The following is a 20,856-nucleotide window of genomic DNA, read 5'->3' as shown; positions in this document are numbered from 1 at the left end:
TTCCATGTGCCACCCCAGCTTTTGGGTCAAACACATTTTAGAGAAACTTTGGGACTTTGACTTAGCCTTTAAGTAAATATGGTGCCCTAACCCCATTTATATGTAATAATCCCAATTTTTAATAGTATATCTGAGCCGTTGACACTTTACAAGACTGGTGGACTAGCTGGATACGGATATCTAATGTTTGGACTGGGTTGGATCTTGGCCTCTTGATTTGGGCCTAACAACAATGTTTGGGCCTTGGCCCCATCTTGTACGTTTTCCCTTATAGCTTAACTTTCCCAAAAACAAAAAAAACAAAAACAAAAACAAAAACAAAAACAAAGACAAAAGCTTGACAAATGAATCTTGTGGTAGCCGATAGAGATTACTGTGAATTTCTTGTTAAAGTAAAAAAAAACAAATAAATTGATGTAAATACTTGATTAATGAGCAACACCTCACACTTGAATATTATACGAATTCTTAATCACTAGATGATAGCATCATATTTTTGCACTCCAAAATTTATGTGATGTGAAAATTTGATGTACATACTTGATTAGAGTCTTTTTTATTTATTAGAAAGGAAAAAATAAATAAATAAATAAATAAATAAACCCACAATGATGGAATCACCTAATTTGAATTGAAATAGAGGATGGGAATGAAAATTTGCAGAGAGACTTTAATTATGAAGAGTTGAAAAAAGACACAATGATGGAAGAGAACCAGAACTTAGGAACTTTGTATTACATAGAGATTAGTTTAAAAGAATTAGAAATTTAAAAAGAATGTAATTTTGAGAATGTTTTTCATTTGTGTTAAACTAAGCAACACACAGTCTTTTACACCTTAATAATTTGACAAAAGTTCTTACTCCAATTAATTAAAATTAATTAATTGATGGATAATTTTTTATAATGGGCTACAATAATAGATGATTATTTCAAGTTGATGCAAACACTTGAGCCTATTAAATAATGATATATACCATGTTACTAATAGGACTCTCATTCAAATTGGAGTCTAAAGTCAATAATTGCCTCATTTAAAGTTATGTCAGTCTTATTCCAAAAACACGTTCATCACGTTCATTTGGATAAGCTTAAGACAAAAAGGAGTTTTTATTTCAAATATAATATTTGAATTTGAAAAAGAAACTGCTGAAACTAATTGCTGCTCCAGACATTTATAAATAGCACCATGGAAGCCTTGCGCAAAGGATCCACGATCATTCAACGAGTTTCATACTTTTGCAATTTCTTACTTAGTCTTTTACTTGTATTTTATTTTTGTTCACAGAAGTAGCACAGTGTTAGATTTAGAATAAATCACTTCTTGTAATCTGTATGACAATTTTTCATATGTAATTTGTTTTACTCTCTTCATCCATTTCACTTATAGTGTTGAAAGTCCTCTTTATTGAGGCGTTAAAGAACCTGAAGAAAGGGGTCATCTTTGCCTTCCAACAAGCACCTGATTCACAGAAAGGCCGATTGCGAATTTGATGAGCACCAAGGATAATTTGGCTATTTAACCCCTTGGGTCAAAAAACTCTGGCACACCCCTAAAAAAAAGAGAGCCAAACACAGCCATAAAAAGTTTGCTAGCAGTACCATGGAAATTACTTAGTTTCATAGTTCTTTCATCCAAATAGCTTCACATCAATCTTTTTTTTTTTTTTTTTTTTTTTTTTTGGGAAGATAAAGCAACTGTATAAATTGAAATTAAGGATACATAGAGGGCCTTAGGCCAAAAACAAGCCCAAAGTGGCAGTAAGACAAGCTCAAAGGCAGCCTAAACTTAAAAGACAGAACCCAATTTAGCACTGGTAACTGCAATTAACAAACTATTAGCAGTTAATAGCGACCCCAATCCAATTCGGTGTGAGGAAAGTATCTGACCGGCGTCATTGCCGGCGAGAATCAATCTGGAGGTCTCGGTGGGGGGCGACTTGAGGAAGGCAAAAGATCCCATTCACATAGGATCCTATTCGATGCATGAAGTTTCTGCTGGCAACCCAATTTTAGGATGGAAGTGATGGTGTTGCAGATGCGGGTGAGCACTAATCTTTGTGAAGTTTTCTTCCCTCTGAAAATTCCTCATTGTGTTCCTTCCATGTATGGTAGACAATTGAGAAGAAACAAATCTTGCGAATCAAATTAGATGCAGTGTTCTTCTTCCATTGATTGCTAGTATAATGGATTAGGGCATCCTAATTTGTAATTGAAGAGTAGAAGTGAGCTCTTTGCTTAATGAATCTCCATAGTGGTGAGACAAAACAGCAGTTGAAGAACAAATGGTCATGTGTTTCTGGTTGAGTACGACAAAGAACACAGATGTTCTCGTGCTGAGCCATGGATTTGCTATCCAATGTGGGAAGCTTGGACTAAACTACAAGCCAAAGGTTGAACTTCATCCGAGGGATCACGGACTTTCCCAAACTAGATTGTGCCTAGGGACTCTTGGTTGTTGCCCCAATCAAAAAGTTAAAGTGGACTTGAGGGAGTAAGTCCCTGAAGATGAAGCTGTCCATACCATTTTATCATTCCTTGCCTATGAAGCACGGACATTCCTCTCAGGAGTCACGTACCAGTGTTAGACACTTTTCGGACACCGACACTTGTGTCCGAGGGTCGGACACGTGTCCGACACTTCTGTGGAGTGTCCATAAATAATTTTTTATTGGACACGGCTCGGACACGCGGTGGACACGGCACGGACACGCGGGGGACACGGCGGGGTTTATTTTGTAATTGTTTTAAAGATAAATGGGTACCTAATGTAATTTACTAATTTTAGAAGTTAAAAGTAAAATTTTGAAAAAATATAAAACAATTATATAATATATACTAAAGACTACACACTTACACAGTAAATTTCTAAATGTCGTCGGTTCTGCCTTCTGTGCCCTAGACCCAAAATCCCCAAATCCTCCGTTCCTTCACAAGGCGATTCCTCTCCTCAGATGCGACTACGAGCTCAAGGATAGCAACTCTTCACCAGATTTTTCGTATCTCCGGTGTCTACTACGACGACTCCACCAAGTAAGTTTCTTTTCTCTCACTTCCTCTCTCATCTTCTTCAATTAGACCTCTGTAATGTACATGAAAAAGATTTTTTTTTTTTTAAGTTACATGTACAAGTTGTACAACAGTACAAGACTTCGTGAAACTGAAAGAGAACTAGATAAGCAATTTACCGGAAAAAAAATATATATATAGCTTATTATTTAACGATACAGTATTATTTGGAATTGACTTTTTTTCCTCACTTTCTCTGCCTTTTGGAGCCCTGAGAAATCATAATGAAAGCCATAAAATTATCTTGTTATCCATCTCCTGGCACAACATGATTCAAATGTTACTTGCCCGTATTTGGTAAGATGACACTTTAATTATATTTATAACGTTTTACCTAGTGTAGTTTGCCTCTTTAAGCCATTACTAACAGTTGAATTAGTCTTAGAGAATTGGAAGGAATTTGCCACTGTTAGCACTGGGGAAAACAAATTATTTTGAAATTTTTATAAGAATGATGAAAAAAAATTATTAAAATTAGTCTTGTTATTTGTTGTAATTTTATTTGCAATTTTGTATTTATATATAACTGTTTGTTTTTAGGAAAATGAATGTGCAAGGTTCTAGCAATGGGGTTGAACCTGATGATAACACCCCTCTCTGGAAATATGTTAAAAAGTTTGATAAGGTTGGGGGAGGAGGGGGAAATATAAAATTTCAATGCAATTATTGTCAAGGGAATTTTAAGGGATCATACTATAGGGTGAAAACGCATTTGCTAAAAATCTCGGGACATGGCAGTCAAGCATGTAAAAAAGTGACTAATGATCATATAGCTGAAATGCAAAGGTTAGTTAATGAAGCTGAAATAAGAATTAAGAGAAAGATGCCAAAACAGGTTCCTTTGCCACCTTCCACAAAGTCAAGCAAAGTTGGATCTTCATCAAGTGCAAATGTAAGCACGGGAGGTGAGCCATTTATGCTTGATGTTTTTGAACCAAGAAAGAGGAAAACTAGTTCGGTGATTGAAAAAGCATTTAATCTTGGAGCTCGTGATGAATTGTATAGTGAAATTGCAAGAATGTTTTACTCGGCCGATTTGCCTTTTCACCTTGCAAGGAACCCACACTATGTTGCTTCCTACACTTGTGCCTCTAATAATGGTATTAATGGCTATATTCCTCCCGGTTACAACTTGTTGAGGACTACTCTTCTTCAAACTGAGAAAGCAAACATAGAGAGGTTGATGATTCCAATTAAGATTCTTGGAAGGAAAATGGCGTTACTATTGTTTGTGATAGATGGACGGATCCACAAAGGAGGCCAATCATCAATTTTATGGCTCTGAGTGTAAATAGTCCTATGTTCTTGAAAGCGGTAAATTGTGAAGGTGAATTCAAAGATAAATTTTTCATCTCGGAGTTGATCAAGGAGACCATTCAAGAGGTTGGACCCGATAATGTGGTCCCGATAATGCTCCTATTTGTAGGAGTGCAGGATTGCTTGTTGAAGTCCAATTTCCAAAAGTATTTTGGACTCCTCGTGTGGTTCATACCCTCAACCTTACTTTGAAAAATATTTGTGCGGCCAAAAATACCGATGCCAATGAAGTTGTTTTTCTAGAATGCCATTGGATTACAACTATTGTCGATGATTGTATGTTTATTAAAATTTTTATAATGAATCATTCCATGAGATTGCCAATGTTTCTTGAAAATGTGAAATTAACCATGCTTTCTATTGCGGATACACGTTTTGCTTCAATGATTGTGATGCTAAGAAGATTTAAGCAAATAAAACGTGGTCTCCAAGACATGGTGATGAGTGATTTTTGGACATCTTATAGGGAAGATAATGTTCAAAGGGCCTTAACTGTCAAGACAAAAATAGTAAGTGATGATTGGTGGCGAGATATTGATTACATATTTAACTTTACTGAGCCAATCTATGATATGCTTAGGAGGGCCGATACAGATGTTCCTTGTCTTCACTTGGTGTATGAGATGTGGGACTCCATGATAGCTAAAGTGAAGGCCGCTATTTATCATCATGAAAGAAAGCAAGAGCATGAGGAGTCTCCATTCTTTTTGGTGGTGCGCGAAATATTAAGTGCTAGATGGAGTAAGAGCAACACACCCCTTCATTGCTTAGCACATTCCTTGAATCCAAGGTAATTTTTAATATTTTATACATTTTTTAGGTTCTAATTTGAATTTTTGTCAAATTAACTTTTAGCTATCATTTTGTCACTTCTAGGTTTTATAGCACACAATGGCTTCAAGAGGCTCCCAATCGTGTTCCTCCACATAGAGATCAAGAGATTTCAAGTTTAAGAGAAAAATGCTTCCAAAGGTACTTTACTAATGATGTGGAGAGAAGGAAGGTTAAAGAAGAGTATGCTTGTTTTTCGGCGGGTTTTAGAGAGTTTGGATCGGTTGATTCCTTGAATGATAGAGGACTTATGGAGCCAGCAATTTGGTGGGTTTCTTATGGAGCTTCAACACCCCTCATCCAATCTTTGGCTTTGAAGGTACTTGGACATCCTTGTTCCTCCTCATGTTGTGAGAGGAATTGGAGTACATATTCTTTTATCCAATCTTTGAAGAGGAACAAGATAGCACCACAAAGAGCCGAAGATTTGGTATTTGTACATTCCAATCTTTTTCTTCTATCAAGGAGAACTCCACAATATAACGTGGGTGAAACTAAGATGTGGGATGTTGGGGGAGATGCATTTGATTCCTTAGAAGGCAGTGGAAAACTTGAGATTGCAAATCTTTCACTTGATGAACCGGACTTGGAGGCCATGATATTTACCGATGAGGGAGATGGAAATGACGATGAGTTTCTAGAAGATCCAACTCAATGAAGAGGATTATAGAGTTCCTTTTTCTTTTTTGGGCTCACTGTTATCAATTAATCACTGTTCAGTTTTTTTTTGTTTTTTTGATAACTAAACTGTTTAGTTATTATTTGTACGAATCTTATGTGATCAGTGGCCAATGATGAAAGATGCATATATTATAGATTTTTAGTTATTGAACTTATGACTTTTAGGTGATAAATTATTTGCTTGGTTCTTAAATGCTTAGATGATGAATTGTGGATTTTGAATATATAATTATATATATATATATATATATATATTTTATAGCCGTATCCCGGCCGTGTCCGTGTCCGTGTCCTGTTTTTTTGAAATTTGCCGTGTCACCGTATCCGTGTCGTGTAGTGTCGTACCCGTGTCCTGTGTCCGTGTCCGTGTCCGTGCTTCATAGTTCCTTACTGAATTTGGTGATGGCAGAGAGAGGAGTTCTGGGATTGCTGATACAATGCAGTGTGGGAATGACCAAGTTGAGTTGAAAATAAAGTTATCCACTTTGATATCAATGCTGAACCCTCCATCTGTGAGAATGTGGCTTGGGAATCTAGTGCTTAAAGGGCCTCCAGGAGTCCAATTGTCCCACCAGAATAATGTGCCTCTACCATTGCCAATTTTATGCTTCATAATTTGCTTTGCAGGAACTCTCAGTTGAAGGATCTTCCTCTAGCTCCATGAGCATGGCTGGGGAATCTTTAGAGTCCAAAAACTCTTTGACTTAATGAGATGAGCTTTACACCACCTAATCCAAATCCTGTTGCTATCATCCTGTTGCTTCACATCAATCTCTCTAGCTTGCACAAAGATTCATCATATAATGCATTAATATCCACTTTGATATTCTCTACTTTCTGGTAGCTGAAACCAAACTTTTGAAGAAAACACTGCAACCGCCGAGGCATCTTTCCCGTTGATACTTCCACAAACTTTCTTCTAAGATTTTTCTTTTCCTCGGATGACATTTTCTTTTCTTCGGATGACATCAACCTCTTAGGCTCAATATGTATGGTGGCACAAATCCATTTTGCCTACAAATATTTCCATTTTGTGTTAAAAATGTCATTTAGTTCTTTAGCCATGAGATGGACTGCATTTTTAGGAGGATTATACAGCCTGACATTGGGAAAGGTCAGCCTCACATCAAACACAAACTCATCAATGCTAAAGTAAACATTCTTGTCTAATTTGGTTTTTTATTATTCCAAGATCCATGGGTTCAGAAATTATAGAAAAATAATCGGGAATCTTCAATTTCTAAGGATCCACTGGCTGATTAAAACCCACCCATTCTAATGATTCATCGATCTTCTAGAATGCCAAAACACTGTTTCGTCACACTCTGATCCATCTTCCGCCTCTTCAACTCTTGACTGTCTGCAGTCTACGCTTGCAAGAGGCCGGTGCTGAAGATTTCACCTTTGAGTTATGAGCATAATCCAAATTTATGTTATCATCAGAACTAATTCCAAACTTCTTAGATTTATTCCTGCCCTCACATCCATCATTCTTGGACACCGGCTGACAGCCTTGAGTTACTCTCAATTCGTTTCAGGGGGAATTTTGTTATTCAGTTTCTTCATTGCTATATTTTCAGTAGCAACCGTAGTGGGGAACTGCAAGGACTGAAGATGAGCACAATTCAAATTTCCAAATTGAATCCCAGTGTTGATTGCAATGATCAAAACAGTGTCTCTCCAACAATGAATAGTAACAAAATTAAGGAATCACTGCAAAAAGAAATTTGTAATATATTAGCACCACAACCAAGCATTAATAATGCAAGATTAAATACATAAATGACTGCATAGAACACAAAATCAGCCAAAGTTTTTTACACTGATGATTTCAAAAAAAAATAAAAAGTCTTTACTTAACTGAAACAATTCTTCTTTTTCTTTTTCTTTTTCTATCAACCAACATAAGTAAAGCAATTTTGAAAAAAGAACAGTATGCAAGAACTCCTGAATAAAAATAAAAAATCACATGCAAACCCAATAACTTATATTCAGAGTGCTAGCAACAGTTGCTGGACACTCCCCTCAGTGATTGTCGGAGAACCATTCCAACCAATCACACACACACAAAAAATAATAATAATGAATATTAAAAAAATAAAAAATAAACGAAAAAAAAAATAAGAAATGTCTATCAATCACAACTTTAACACAGAAAAAATAAATAAATTCAAAAAGCCCAATCACAATACTGTAGCACATAATAAATATAAATTCAGAAAAAAAATATTGCACTTGATTTTCAACAATCACTGAAGGGAGTATCTCCGTTCTCCTCATTTATCTGATCAAACAAATCAAGGCGAAAGAGAAAGAAATTTGAAATCAATGAAACCCGTAACTTATATAATAAAAATATATATAAAATAAAAAACATGGAATTAAAATATATAAATTTTACCTCAATCAAATAAAAAATGACTTCAAGGCTCCGTATCAATCCATACTCAAATATTTGATCTTTTGAATTTGAGAAGATGAGTGAGAACGAGAATTGAAGAGAGGAAAAACAAAGAATGAAAAATTAGGGTTTTTTGGAGGCAATGTAAGAGGTCATCCGAGTACTGAGAGTGCTCGCAGGCGCCGACTTTTATAATTTTCTGAAGTTTTTTTTTTCGGAAAATATAATTTTCTGAAGTTCACATACAGAAGAAGCAGATTAAATAAGATGAAAGGACTATTTTGTCCTTTATGAGTGTTTAATGTTTCTTTGTTAATTTTTTTCTTTTCTTTTCTTTTTATTTTTTTATTTTGTCAATAAATTTTAATTTATTATGAGTTAGTTAAAGAATCAAAATATTTTTTATTTTGAACCTAACATAAAAATAGAATAAAATAAAATTTCAATTATTCTTTGTCTTTTTCTATCAATCAACATAAGTAAAGCAATTTTGAAAAAAGAACAGAATGCAAGAACTCCTTATTTGGGAAATAAAAAATAAAAAGTCATGTGCAAACCTAATAACCCATATAACTTATATTCAGAGCGCTAGCAACAGTTGCTGAACACTCCCTTCAGTGATTGTCGAAGAACCATTCCAACCAATCTCTCTCTCTCACACACACGCACAAAAAAAAAAAAATATTGTCTATCAATCACAGCTTTAACATAGAAAAAATAAATAAATTCAAATAACCCAATCACAATAATGTTGCACATGAAAATAAATATAAATTCAGAAAAAAAATATTGCATTTGATTTTCAAAAATCACTGAAGGGAGTATCTCCATTCTCCTCATTTATTTGATCAAACAAATCAAGGCGAAAGGGAAAGAAATTTGAAAATCAATGAAACCCGTAACTTATATAATTAAAAAAAAAAAAACACAATAAAAATATGAAATTAAAATATATAAATTTTACCTCAACCAAACAAAAAATGACTTCAAGGCTCTGTATCAATCCATACTCAAATATTTGATCTTTTGAATTTGAGAACATGCGTGAGAACGAGAATTGAAGAGAAGAAAAACAAAGAATGAAAATTTAGGGTTTTTCGAAGGCAATGTAAGAGGTTATCCGAGTACTGAGAGTGCTTGCAGGCGCGGACTTTTACAATTTTTTTGGAGTTCACATACGGAAGGGGTAAGCAAGAGTAAATAAGGTGAAAGGACTATTTTGTCCTCTATGAGTGTTTAATGTTTCTTTGCTGATTTTTTTCTTTTCTTTTCTTTTTATTTTTCTATTTTATGAATAAATTTTTATTTGTTATGAGTTAGTTAAAGAATCAAAATATTTTTTTTATTTTTAACCTATGCTTAGGAATGGCAATTTGGTCCGCCCCTCGCAGGTACCTGCCCTACCCCGCCCCGTTTTTTTACGGTTTTGGACAATTATTTAGCTTATTTGGGCGGGAATGATTTGATGTAATAAAAACCCGTGCGGAGGCAAGGAGAGGTCGCCCCGCCATGTTTAGATAGCTAAATTACTTAAATACCATTATTTCATTAGTATATATAGTTCGCATTAGTACCCTTATTTCATTAGTATATATATTTCATTAATATATATGGTTAATTTCACTAACACCCCTTTAGGTTTGGCCAAATATCAACCTCAAATATCTTTTAAAAATAACTATCACTTAAGTCCATTTTCGCTTTTTCGTTACTGTATCTATTAAAAACATGGTAAAAGATAACTTTACCCCTAATTTTCTAATCACATTTATTTCAAAATATCATATAACCTAAATGACTATTATACCCCCAATTAAACTCTTACCAACCCACCACACTCCTGCTAATACACACTATTTGGACACTTCTGTTTTGAAGTCAATACACACACTGTTTCACTACACACACTATTTCATTGAAATTCTTGCAATAAACTCTTCTACAAGAGGGTAGGCTTTACCGAGCCAATTTCATGAACTTATTCGACTTCGATCTATAGTTTTGGAAATACGTCCAGATAAGAAGAGGGGCGGGGATGACTAATGACATACGCCGCAAAGGCTACGTTTGCTAAGAAGGAGTAGGGGCGTTAACCAAAGAAGACTAAACCCATCCGAAATTGAAGGAAACCGAGGAGAAAGCCTTCCCATGTGAGACAAAGCATCACTAGATGAAGCGTTGGAACCATATAAGAGGTTGCCCTCTTAGAAATACGACTTTGGATGACTCTTCTAAGGCAGCCAAAAAGCCTGAAGGAATGGTTTAGTCTTGAAGGATGAATAGTTATATGACATGGATGTGATGAAGAAAACCAATTGGCAAGTCCTTGCAAATACAAACATATGGTCAGCTCAGCCTTAGGGGCTACACCCACTGTCTTATTCTAGTCCAGGCGTACACCCATTGTTTTGAAGTTAATGTTAGATTTTGAAAAAAATCCATCATTATAATATTTTAAATTTATACCGGAGTATTATTTAGAAAGAGGTGAACATACTATTTTAATGATAAATTTAGCCTTTTTTTTTTTTAGTGAATATGTAACATATATAAACCCAATCTGCTTGAAAGAAGATAACTATGGAAGTGCATTGAGAATTTAGGTTTCTTGATGACAAATCTAACTGAATTTTCTTCCAAAGAAAATCTAGAAAACATACATTTACTTGCTACTCCTGTATAAGGCGAGGGTACATACAAAGGAACAGCATTGAGCGCAGGTTTACACAATGATGGATTTTGGAAAAAAAAAAAAAAAAAACCAAAACAAAACAAAAGAATCCTCTGTGTCTAAGAGATTCAGAGTGCTTCAATGGACAAGTAAGGGCAAACATGTCATTTGAGTACTTAAAGAAATAATTTAGTTAGTTAAATTAAAGTCAAATGAGGATAAACATGTCATTTGAATCATTAAAGAAACAATTTAGTATGTCAAACCAAAGTTAAAGGATAAGAATAACTTTTTACATGAGTTAAAGGATAAGAATAACTTTTTACATGTAAAAAGTGGTCTAACACGCCTGTTAACTAATTTTTGGAGTGTGAGTGAAAAACGGAGCAAACGTTTATAATGTGAGTGATAGTTTTTTTCGAAAAATGTTTGAGAGTGATATTTGGCCAAATCTGAGGGGGTGTCAGTGAAATTATCACTAATATATTGTAAGTGCAAAATTTCGCTCAACCAATTACGATCAAGAAAAAATAATACAACACACTCAACAAATAATAAGAATAAACAAGAACAATGCCTATTGAAGAATTGAATTGCATGGATGATTTTGGGATCCTTTTATTAGAGGTCTTGGCCTCTATTTATACACAAAAGATAGTAAAATTATGGTAGGACTCGCATTACTTGTCCTCCAATCCTTTCTATGTATGACTTTCTTTACATTTAGAGTACTTTCCATTGAAGAATTTTCTATGCACAGAACTTGCCTTGTGTAAAATTTCCTTCCATGGTAAATCCTCCTATTGGCAGGATTTCTTCATAACTAGTTGGGCTTTGAATAATGGGCCGTATGCTTGATATTAGCGAATGGGTTGATATCCTCTTGATCCGGCCTGGATAAAGGTCTAAAGGGCTGATAACTGAGACCCTGGGCTGAGAATACACTCAATTTGGGCTTGAGTGTGACGGGCCTTTGGAAGACAGATTTGCATCTGAGATGACGTGGAGTAATTTCATTGGAGGGGTTTTTTCCCTCCATACTTTGCCCCTAATTCCTCTTTAATTAGACTACGGCTCCTAATTAAAAGGGAATTGAAGTTGTATAGTTGACACTTTCGCATGAGGTGTTTCCATTTGTGTCTATCGTTATTCCGACTCAAGGACTTCTTCAAGACTTGCTTCTGCGTTTGTTTCGTTCATTGCGTTCTTCACATTCTCATATCTCCAGGTTAGTCCTTGAACTTCTTCCTTCAATCTTACATTATGAATACTTCGACTTCTCCTGAATATGTAGAAATCGTGGATTCAGAATCCACACCATCGTCTTCCCCCAACCTCATTAGGGTTCCTCCTCCTAGGGTTTCTGGCTTCCCTAGATCTGCAAATGACTCGGCCAATCAGCCGGATGTTTCCTCACTTCCGGCTGAGTCGTCCACCTCAAGGTCGGATAGCATTTTTACTAAGGAAGAGAAAAATGCAATCTTATCTGTTCGTCATATTAAGTTTTCCATTGAATCCACAATGGAGGATTTTGAGATTCCCGAGGATGTAGAAATTGTAGAATACCCCAAGGGCTCCGATTTTTGTGCCGGCGAAGGCGTCGACGATGACGAGTTGCTCCTTTCTGTTGGGTATCTCAACGCCCTTCGGTTCCCCCTTCACCCTTTTTATCATCTAGTTTTTAATAAATTAGGGATTTCACCCCTACAAGTAAACCCTAACTTCTTCCGAATAATCTCGGCACTCCTAGTTTGCCGAAGGCTGGAGAGTCTTGATTTGACTCTTGCTGATTTGCTGATTACTTATGCTATTTCTAAGCACGAAACCGAACCTGGCCGCTTTTATTTTACTTCTCCTTTGCACCAGAGGATATGTACAAACCTCCCTTCCTCTAAAAAGAAGTGGAAAGAGAGGATGATAATCGTTAAAGGGAAATGGGTTGTATCTCAATCGAGCAAGCTCCTAATCCCACGCAAGTTTGGGAAATTAGGTATAGAATATGCCCCCTCTCTTCATAAAAATTGTTCTGGTTGTTTCCCATGTTGAGTCTTACTCTTTCGGTGTATTTATGAATTTCTTGGTCTTATTTCAGTGACATTTCCTTCTTCTGCTGCCAAGAAAAGACTCACCTTCCTTGAAAAGCAAGTTTGGTGCGATCCCCCCTCTGTTGAGGATCTGCTTACCTCGGCAAGCCTTAAGGAAATTGCTTCCAGAGCTGTAGCTGCAGACCTCATGGACCTTTCACTTCCTTCTTTTGATACCTTCCCAATGACTGAGGAAGAAAAACAGAGGGCTGAAGCCCTAAAGAAGAAAGCTGCTAAGGATCGGCCTCTGATAATTATTAGATCAAATGAGCACGAGACTGAGGTTGACGAGCCTCCTTTAAAGAAGACTAAGTCCAACCCACCTTCCTCTGGTAAGAATAAGATTCCTTCTAAGAGCAAAGGCAAAAAGGCTGAAGAAACTAACCCTGAGGAAGAGGTCAGAGCATATGTTTTAGCTGAGATCGGGGCACCTTGGACGCCCTCTTTCTCAAGAGCTGATAAATCGGTGCTTCACTCTGGTGATTCCATGATTACCGACCCATCCGCTGCACTGACAGTTACTCAGGGGATGTGGCTTCCCAAAGATGAAGAAATTATTGGCAGAATGGGATTGGAACAGTTGCTTCCATCTACCCCCGTTTGAGCCATAGAGGTTTGCTCTCCCTTATGCTCTTTTAACTTTCTTCTCTATTTTGTTTATCTTACTATTTTTATTATCTGATGATGCAAGGCTTGTATCACACTATGGCCCTTTGTGCCACTGCTGAGGCTCAGTCTCTTTCTATTAAGAAGCTGGAGAAAGATCTCAGCAATTCTGAGAAGAAGGCATCCCATGCCATTGCCAATGCACAAATTGCATATGAGGCTCGGGATGTTTATAAGAAGCGTCTGGCTGCTTCTGATACAAAAGTGGAATCGCTAGAGGCTGAAGTCCAGCGTTTGAATGATGCCCTTAGCACCTGCATCATTGCCGGGAGGCAGATGCAAGGTCGTTACTCCAGTTTGGTGCGCTTATCTAGCACCAAGGCCTTCAGGTCCGGCTTCAATCAAGGTTCAGGGGAAAAAACAACAGATCCCGAGGCTTTTGATGCTCATATGGAAGTGTCTTTCCCTTATGATGAGGGTCCGAAGGCTCAAGAAGCTAAAGTTCTTTTTGCTGAGATGGTGAAAGCTCACCTTGAGGTCCCTTCAGCTCCAAGTGTCTCCACTCCTGCAACTGGCCCATCAAATCCTCCACCTGCAAGTCCAGCTGTGGTAAATGCCTTCGAATCTGCCAAGTTTGATCCGAAGAGGAAGTAGGATCGAGTAACTTTTACTTTTTTTTTTTTTTTTTTTTTGTATTGAAACAACTGAGGCGAATGATAAACATGAATGATATAACCTTATTTCTTAAGCTGTGTCACTTTTATTCTGCTTCGATTGAGTATGCTTATATGCTTTTGATATTGCATAAACTCTATTGGATGAGATTTTTTTTTTTTTTTTTTTTTTTTTTTTTAAGAAAAGTACCCTGCCTGAGGGTTCCTTATCTGTTTTTGTCTGAAGCAAAATAAATAAGATATGAAGAGGAGATCTCCTCTAACGGTTTATCTGATAATAGAGGATTGTTTTTTCCTCTAGTGATTTAACCGTCAAGGGAACCCTTCTTGAAATGAATTTATGTGAAGCAAGTATATTTATACTTGTTTCTCCTTGTAGTTTTTCGATGTGGGACAATCTCGTGGCTTATATTACCGAACTTAGAATCAGTAAATATAAGCGTGAGAGTAAGGTTTGTTGAGCCGGACACTTTGGGTCCGAGGCGAATGAATTACTCCCCGGCGCTGAGCCTGAAGGGAGGTTTTCTGAGCTAGATCCTTAGAGTCTGAGGCGAATAAATTACTCCCCGGCGCTGAGCCTGAGGGGAGGTTTGCTAAGCCGGACACTTAGAGTCTGAGGCGAAGAAATTACTCCCCGGCGCTGAGCCTGAGGGGAGGTTTGCTGAGCCGGACACTTAGAGTCCGAGGCGAATAAATTACTCCCCGGCGCTGAGCCTGAGGGGAGGTTTGCTGAGCGGGACACTTAGAGTCCGAGGTGAATAAATTACTCCCCGGCGCTGAGCTTGAGGAGAGGTTTGCTGAGCCGGACACTTAGGGTCCGAGGCCAATAAATTACTCCCCAGCGCTAAGACTGAAGGGAGGTTTGCTGAGCCGGACACTTAGGGTCCGAGGCGAATGAATTACTCTCCGGCGCTGAGCTTGAGGGGAGGTTTTCTGAGCCGGATCCTTTGAGTCCGAGGTGAATAAATTACTCCCCGGCGCTGAGCCTGAGGGGAGGTTTGTTGAGCTGGACACTTAGGGTCCGAGGCGAATGAATTACTCCCCGGCGCTGAGCCTGAGGGGAGGTTTGCTGAGCTGGACACTTTGGGTCCGAGGCAGGTTGGTTTCTCCTCGGCGTTGGGCCTGAGGAGAAGTTTGCATATATATATATATATATATATATATATATATATATATATATATTCTTCTCTTTTTCTCTTTTTCAAACAACTTATCATGACGCCGAGGACTCAAAAATGATAGGAGGCCAAGAAAGCGAGTAACAATGGCTATGAAGTTTCCTATTTGTTTACTTTGGAGACTTTCCTCCATTAATACTCCCTTCTTAGTAACCAAATGTAATGGACTGCGCATATATTAACCACATTTCTTTTCTATTTTTATCCGACGTGGGACATAAACTAAATTTTGTCAAAAAGGTCAGTGTAAGGAATGCCTCTAGTATTGAGCTTGACAGCTTTTAATACCAGTAGGCCCTCCTTACACCGCAATCAAATATTTAAATATTCCCATATATAACAGAATGTAACTCACACTTTTTTGTCGATGTGGGATAGAGAGTTTTAACCATAGGTCAAAACACATGCTTTTTAATAACTTGCTTCCAACATTGCTTTGCATAAAAGCATAAAATTGCATAATCACAGTGTAGTACGAAAATTTGTTTGCATAAAAATTGCTAATGCATAACGCGACGCAAAATTGCATAATCATAGAATGTTGCTAATGCATAACGCAATGCAAAATTGCATAATCATAGAATGGTGGTATGGCCCCCATTTTTATGGAAAGAAACAAATGGAATAGAAGCAAAATAAAGAAAAACTTGGCTGACTGTGGGTATACGCAGCCTTATTTGTGAAGAATTCTTAATAAAATTGACCAACTTATCTAATGGAAATACCTTTTAAGGTGTATTGCATTCCAAGGACGCGCAATGGGACGTCCATCAACTTCGGCCAAACGATATGCTCCCTTCCTCACTACTTCGGTAACCCTGTAAGGTCTGGTCCAATTAGGTTCCAGTTTCTTTACATGAGCTGTCTCTTGCTTCAGAACCCAATCGCCTACCGCAAAGCTCCTGAATCTGACACGTTTTTTATAATTGTTGCGCAGCTGCTGCTGATATGAAGCAAGCCTAATTACTGCAGCATCCCTTTTTTCATCCAGGAGATTGAGACTATGTTCGAGCTGCTGACTATTGTTTCTTTTAAGCAACAAGGATGTCCAAAGGGTTGGAATTGCCGCTTCGGTTGGGATCACAGCTTCGGATCCATAAGCCATAACAAGGGGATTCTCTCCCGTGGGCCGCCGTGGTGTGGTTCGGTACGCCCAAAGCACCTGAGGGAGATTCTCATACCATTTTGTTTTGAGTTTCTCCAGCTTCTTCTTTAAACAACTGAAAATGGTTCGATTAGTTATTTCAACCTGTCCATTCCCTTGTGGATGACTGACTGCAGCTAGCTTTTGTACAATTCCATGCTCAGCGAAGAATTTTCTTGTACTTTTATTGTCGAGGTTCTTACCATTATCCATCATAATAACTTTTGGGACCCCAAATCGGCAAATGCTGTTGTTCCAAAGGAAACTTTTTACCTGCTCATGGGTCACACTTGAGTAGGCCTCGACTTTTACCCATTTAGTAAAATAATCTGTAGCCAATAGCACGTACTCCTTTTGTTCCACGGTCTTGGGTAAAGGGCCCACCATATCAATCCTCCATTGTGCTAATGGCCATGGATTTGCCATTGGATGCAAATCCTCAGCAGGTTAATGCTTCATGGGACCATGGCGTTGACATTTGTCACATCTCCGAGTATACTCTTCTGCATTCCGGGCCAAGTTTGGCCAGAAGTAGCCTTAAGTTAGAACTTTATGTACAAGGGATCTACCCCCAGAATGGTTACCGCAATCTCCATCATGGATTTGTTTCAACACCACAAGAGCCTCAGTAGGGCTTAAACATTTCAGGTAAGGACCTTAAAATGACTTCCGGTATAACTGGTTGTTAATGATGGCATATTTAGCTGCGGTGAGTCGGAGCTTCCGTGCTTCGGGCTTCTGGTTTGGAAGAATTCCATGCTTGAGGTAGGCTTCTAGTGGATCAATCCAGCATAGTTCTCGAGGAATAATTGGAATCACCATTACTTCTTGCTGAGGGTTAATGCTGGGCTCGTCCAAGACGTCAATCGGCATAATCCGAGTCGGATCTTCATTTGAGGATGACGCTATTGTGGCTAATTGATCTGCTTCGGCATTCTCAACACGAGGTACCTGACAGAATTCGATTTGATCGAATCCCCGTGTAACATTCTCTATAGCTTCTTTATATACTTTCATTCTTTGCTCTTTGGGATGGTACTGACCTGTCACTTGATTTATAACAAGCTGTGAGTCACTAAAAACCTTTAAACAACATACATTGAGGCTGTTGGGCAATCGAAGACCAGCAAGTAACGCCTCGTACTTGGCCTTATTGTTCGTAGCAGGGAATTTTAAGCAAATAGACTGTTGTAACTTGGTGCCTTTGGGTGTTGACATAACAACCCCTACCCCTACACTTGTTTGACTCAAGGAACCATCGACCCGAAGCTCCCACTGTGGTTCAGGGGGTTCCGGCTCTTCGGGAGTGTCTTTATATTCGAGAAGAAAGTCTGCTACGGCTTGTCCCTTGTGCGACACCTTCGGCTCATAAGTTATGTCGAAGGAACTGAGCTCGATTGCCCATTTGGTAATTCTCCCAGATAGATCGGGCTTAGAGAGTATACCCCGTATAGGATAGTTGGTGAGTACCACAATGCTGTGAGATTCAAAATAATGCCGAAGCTTCCTCTTGGCATAGACCAAAGCTAAGATGATTTTCTCTGCTTTGCTATATCGCGTCTCCGCATCTGTCATTTTCTTACTTGTGTAGAAGACTGGATGTTGCCTCTTTCCTTCATTTCTAATCAATGCTACACTTGTCGCTATACTAGAAATCGTCAAATACATAATAAGAACCTCCCTGGGTTTTGGAGCGGATAGAATTGGTGGTTCGGCCATGTAACCTTTCAACTGATTGAGGGCCTCTTGCTGCTGAGGTCCCCATATATCTTTATTCTTAGATCTTATAGCATCGAAGAATGGTTTGCACTTATCTGACAATCGGGATATAAACCGGCTGAGGGCTGCGGTCCGACCGGTAAGAACTTGTACCTCCCTGCGATTTTTTGGTTCCTGATTCTGGATGAGGGCCTTAGCCTGAGCTGGACTTACCTCTATCCCTCTTCTATTTACTATGTGGCCGAGGAATTGACCCGATGATACCGCAAAAGAGCACTTGGATGGATTTAACTTCATGTTGTACTTCTTCAAGGTATTAAAAACTTCCTGGAGATGCTTCGGATGGTCCTCCTTCTTCACACTTTTGACCACCATGTCAGCTATATATGCTTCAACTATCTTTCCCAACAGATTATCAAAGATCTTATTGACAAGACGTTGATAAGTAGCTCCAGCGTTCTTCAGTCCAAAGGGCATGACCCTGTAACAACAAGTCCCCTTTTCTGTAATGAAAGCCATTTTTTCTTCATCTTCAGGGTTCACAGGAATTTGATTGTATCCCGAGAATGCATCAAGGAATGTCAGCCTCTCGTAGCTGGTGGTAGCATTAACCATCTGATTTATCTTGGGTAGAGGGAAGCTATCTTTAGGGCAGGCTTTGTTAAGGTTGGTATACTCTACACAAACCCTCCACTTTCCATTCTTCTTCTGTACGACCACCACGTTTGACAGCCACTGTGGATATTGCACTTCTCGAATGAAACCTACTTGTAACAACTTGTTTACTTCTTCAGCTATAATGCGATTGCGTTCGGGGGCAAACCTTCAGTGCTTCTGTTTAACCAGTTTAAACTCCGGATTCACCTTCAGACTATGGCAGGAAACTAAAGGATCAATCCTTACCATGTCCGAGTGACCCCATACAAAAGCATCTGCATTGCTCCGAATAACATTAATTAACGCCTCCTTTTCTTCAGACGTGGAGGAAGAGCCTAAATAAGTGACCTTCTGAGGGTTGCTGAGGATAACTTCCACGGCTTCAAGGGTTTCCTCGGTGGGCTTCGCAATTTCCTCTTCCTCCTCTACCTTGAGATACCTGGGCAGAGGGCTCTGTAATTGCTATTTGGGTATATTTTTGGAAGCCACACCTGGTTGTTGCTGAGTAGACACCTTTTTTGCTTCAGCCTGTGTCAACATATAGCATTCCTTCGCAGTGACTTGATCACCCCATAGATTAATCACTTCTTTTCCATCCGGAGATAAGCACCGCATCACCTGGTGAAGGGTGGACGGAACTCATCTCATCCGGTGTATCCAGCCTCTTCCCATAATAAGATTATAAGAAGAATGAATCTCTGTTAAAACAAAGTTCTCCTTCAGAGTCCTTTTCGCCGCAGTTACGGATAAGTCTATTACTCCCAAGGGATCTACTCTTATGCCATCGAATCCCATCAACGAGAGGTAGGTCGAATTGATGATGACGGGATCTCTAGCTGCTCAAAGACCATCTTTGTGATAATGTTGGCGCTACTTCCTAGATCTATCAAAACCCTCTTGATCATACAATTGGCCACTAAAAGACTAATGACCAATGGATCCTCGTGGGGGAGTTGAACTCTGGATAGGTTGCCATATCCGAATCCAATATTGATGCTACCCGAAGCGATAGCATTGACTGAGGATATCTTCCTGAGCTTGTGGGCTGCCCTCAATCTGAATCTGTATACCCCCTCGGACTCTTGATCATCTTCAGACCTGCCATGTATTGTATGAATGAATTTTACTTGCGTACCTTCCACCTTGTAGGGATAGACCTCGCGGGGCTTTGCATACTCCTTTTTCATGAGGTAATCCGCCAACTCACCTCTGGCGATCATATTCTCCACCTGTAGCCTAAGGGATCTGCAATCATTGGTTGAATACCCATAATCTCGATGATAAGCGCAATGCTTGCTTTTGTCCCTTTGCTCCAGGGGTTGCTTTATTGGCTGCGGAGTTGTGAACTTCATCTTATTCTCTTGGAAGAGCCGAGCCAAGGTAGTTCGAAGAGGTGTAAATCCTTCCTCTACCCTTTGCCTCTTCTCAGGTGCCTGGGTGATCGGCGTTGAAGAACGTTAGCTTTTCTGAATCTTTGAAGTTGGAATTCTTTCTCGAGGCTTGTTCTCCACCGTCATGAGGGTGGCGTGCTGCGCTCGGTGGGCTATATTTTCCTCGAGCCGAATGTAGATCTGGGCCCTGGCATTGAGAGTCTGCATGTCGGGAGGAGAATATTTGACCAAGGAAGTGTGGAACTTTATCCCCTGAATCATCGTAAGTTTAAATGTCTCTATAGCAGTTGCGGGATGACAATCTGCTATTTCTGAGGCTTCCATGTTGAATCTTGATAAGAAATCCTCCAATGTTTCCCCCTTCTTTTGCCTTACGGTGAAAAGGCTGGCAATGCTCTTCTTTTGCTTCTTATTTCCGCAATACTATGCCAGGA

General features: G+C 38.7%; 2 protein-coding genes across 4 annotated transcripts; one reads left to right on the top strand and one right to left on the bottom strand.

Annotated features, from left to right (window-relative positions):
* Positions 1 to 2,873: 2,873 nt before the first annotated feature.
* Positions 2,874 to 6,048, top strand: LOC132268257 (uncharacterized). 3 transcript variants are annotated; one of them, XM_059769081.1, is made up of 3 exons: positions 2,874 to 3,032; positions 4,966 to 5,175; positions 5,262 to 6,048. In XM_059769081.1, exons 2-3 carry the CDS (start codon positions 5,009 to 5,011, stop codon positions 5,872 to 5,874), a joined length of 780 nt encoding a protein of 259 aa, XP_059625064.1. In that variant the 5' UTR covers positions 2,874 to 3,032; positions 4,966 to 5,008; the 3' UTR covers positions 5,875 to 6,048. The 3 variants fall into 3 exon arrangements, with proteins under 3 accessions (XP_059625064.1, XP_059625063.1, XP_059625062.1); XM_059769080.1 differs by having other exon boundaries at positions 3,904 to 5,175; XM_059769079.1 differs by having other exon boundaries at positions 3,609 to 5,175.
* Positions 6,049 to 19,825: 13,777 nt separating this feature from the next.
* LOC132270566 (uncharacterized) lies at positions 19,826 to 20,383 on the bottom strand. The gene has a single exon (XM_059771746.1). The coding sequence runs from the start codon at positions 20,381 to 20,383 to the stop codon at positions 19,826 to 19,828; it is 558 nt and encodes a 185-aa protein (XP_059627729.1).
* Between the last annotated feature and the right edge of the window lie 473 nt (positions 20,384 to 20,856).

This window comes from Cornus florida, unplaced genomic scaffold (genome assembly GCF_030987335.1).
Source record: "Cornus florida cultivar Cherokee Brave unplaced genomic scaffold, ASM3098733v1 CherokeeBrave_3.0.0_Hap2_Chr08, whole genome shotgun sequence".
Classification (NCBI taxonomy): Eukaryota; Viridiplantae; Streptophyta; class Magnoliopsida; order Cornales; family Cornaceae; genus Cornus; species Cornus florida.
The sequence above is the reverse complement of the archived record's forward strand: the minus strand, read 5'-3'. Positions and strand labels throughout refer to the sequence as shown.

What these genes read in the sequence shown, in the direction of transcription:
- LOC132270566 (XM_059771746.1), bottom strand. Translation starts at nt 20,383, where the DNA reads ATGAAGTTCACAACTCCGCAGCCAATAAAGCAACCCCTGGAGCAAAGG.
- LOC132268257 (XM_059769080.1), top strand. Translation starts at nt 4,664, where the DNA reads ATGTTTATTAAAATTTTTATAATGAATCATTCCATGAGATTGCCAATG. An exon ending in GCACATTCCTTGAATCCAAG is followed by an intron (nt 5,176 to 5,261) that starts GTAATTTTTAAT and finishes TGTCACTTCTAG; the next exon opens with GTTTTATAGCACACAATGGC.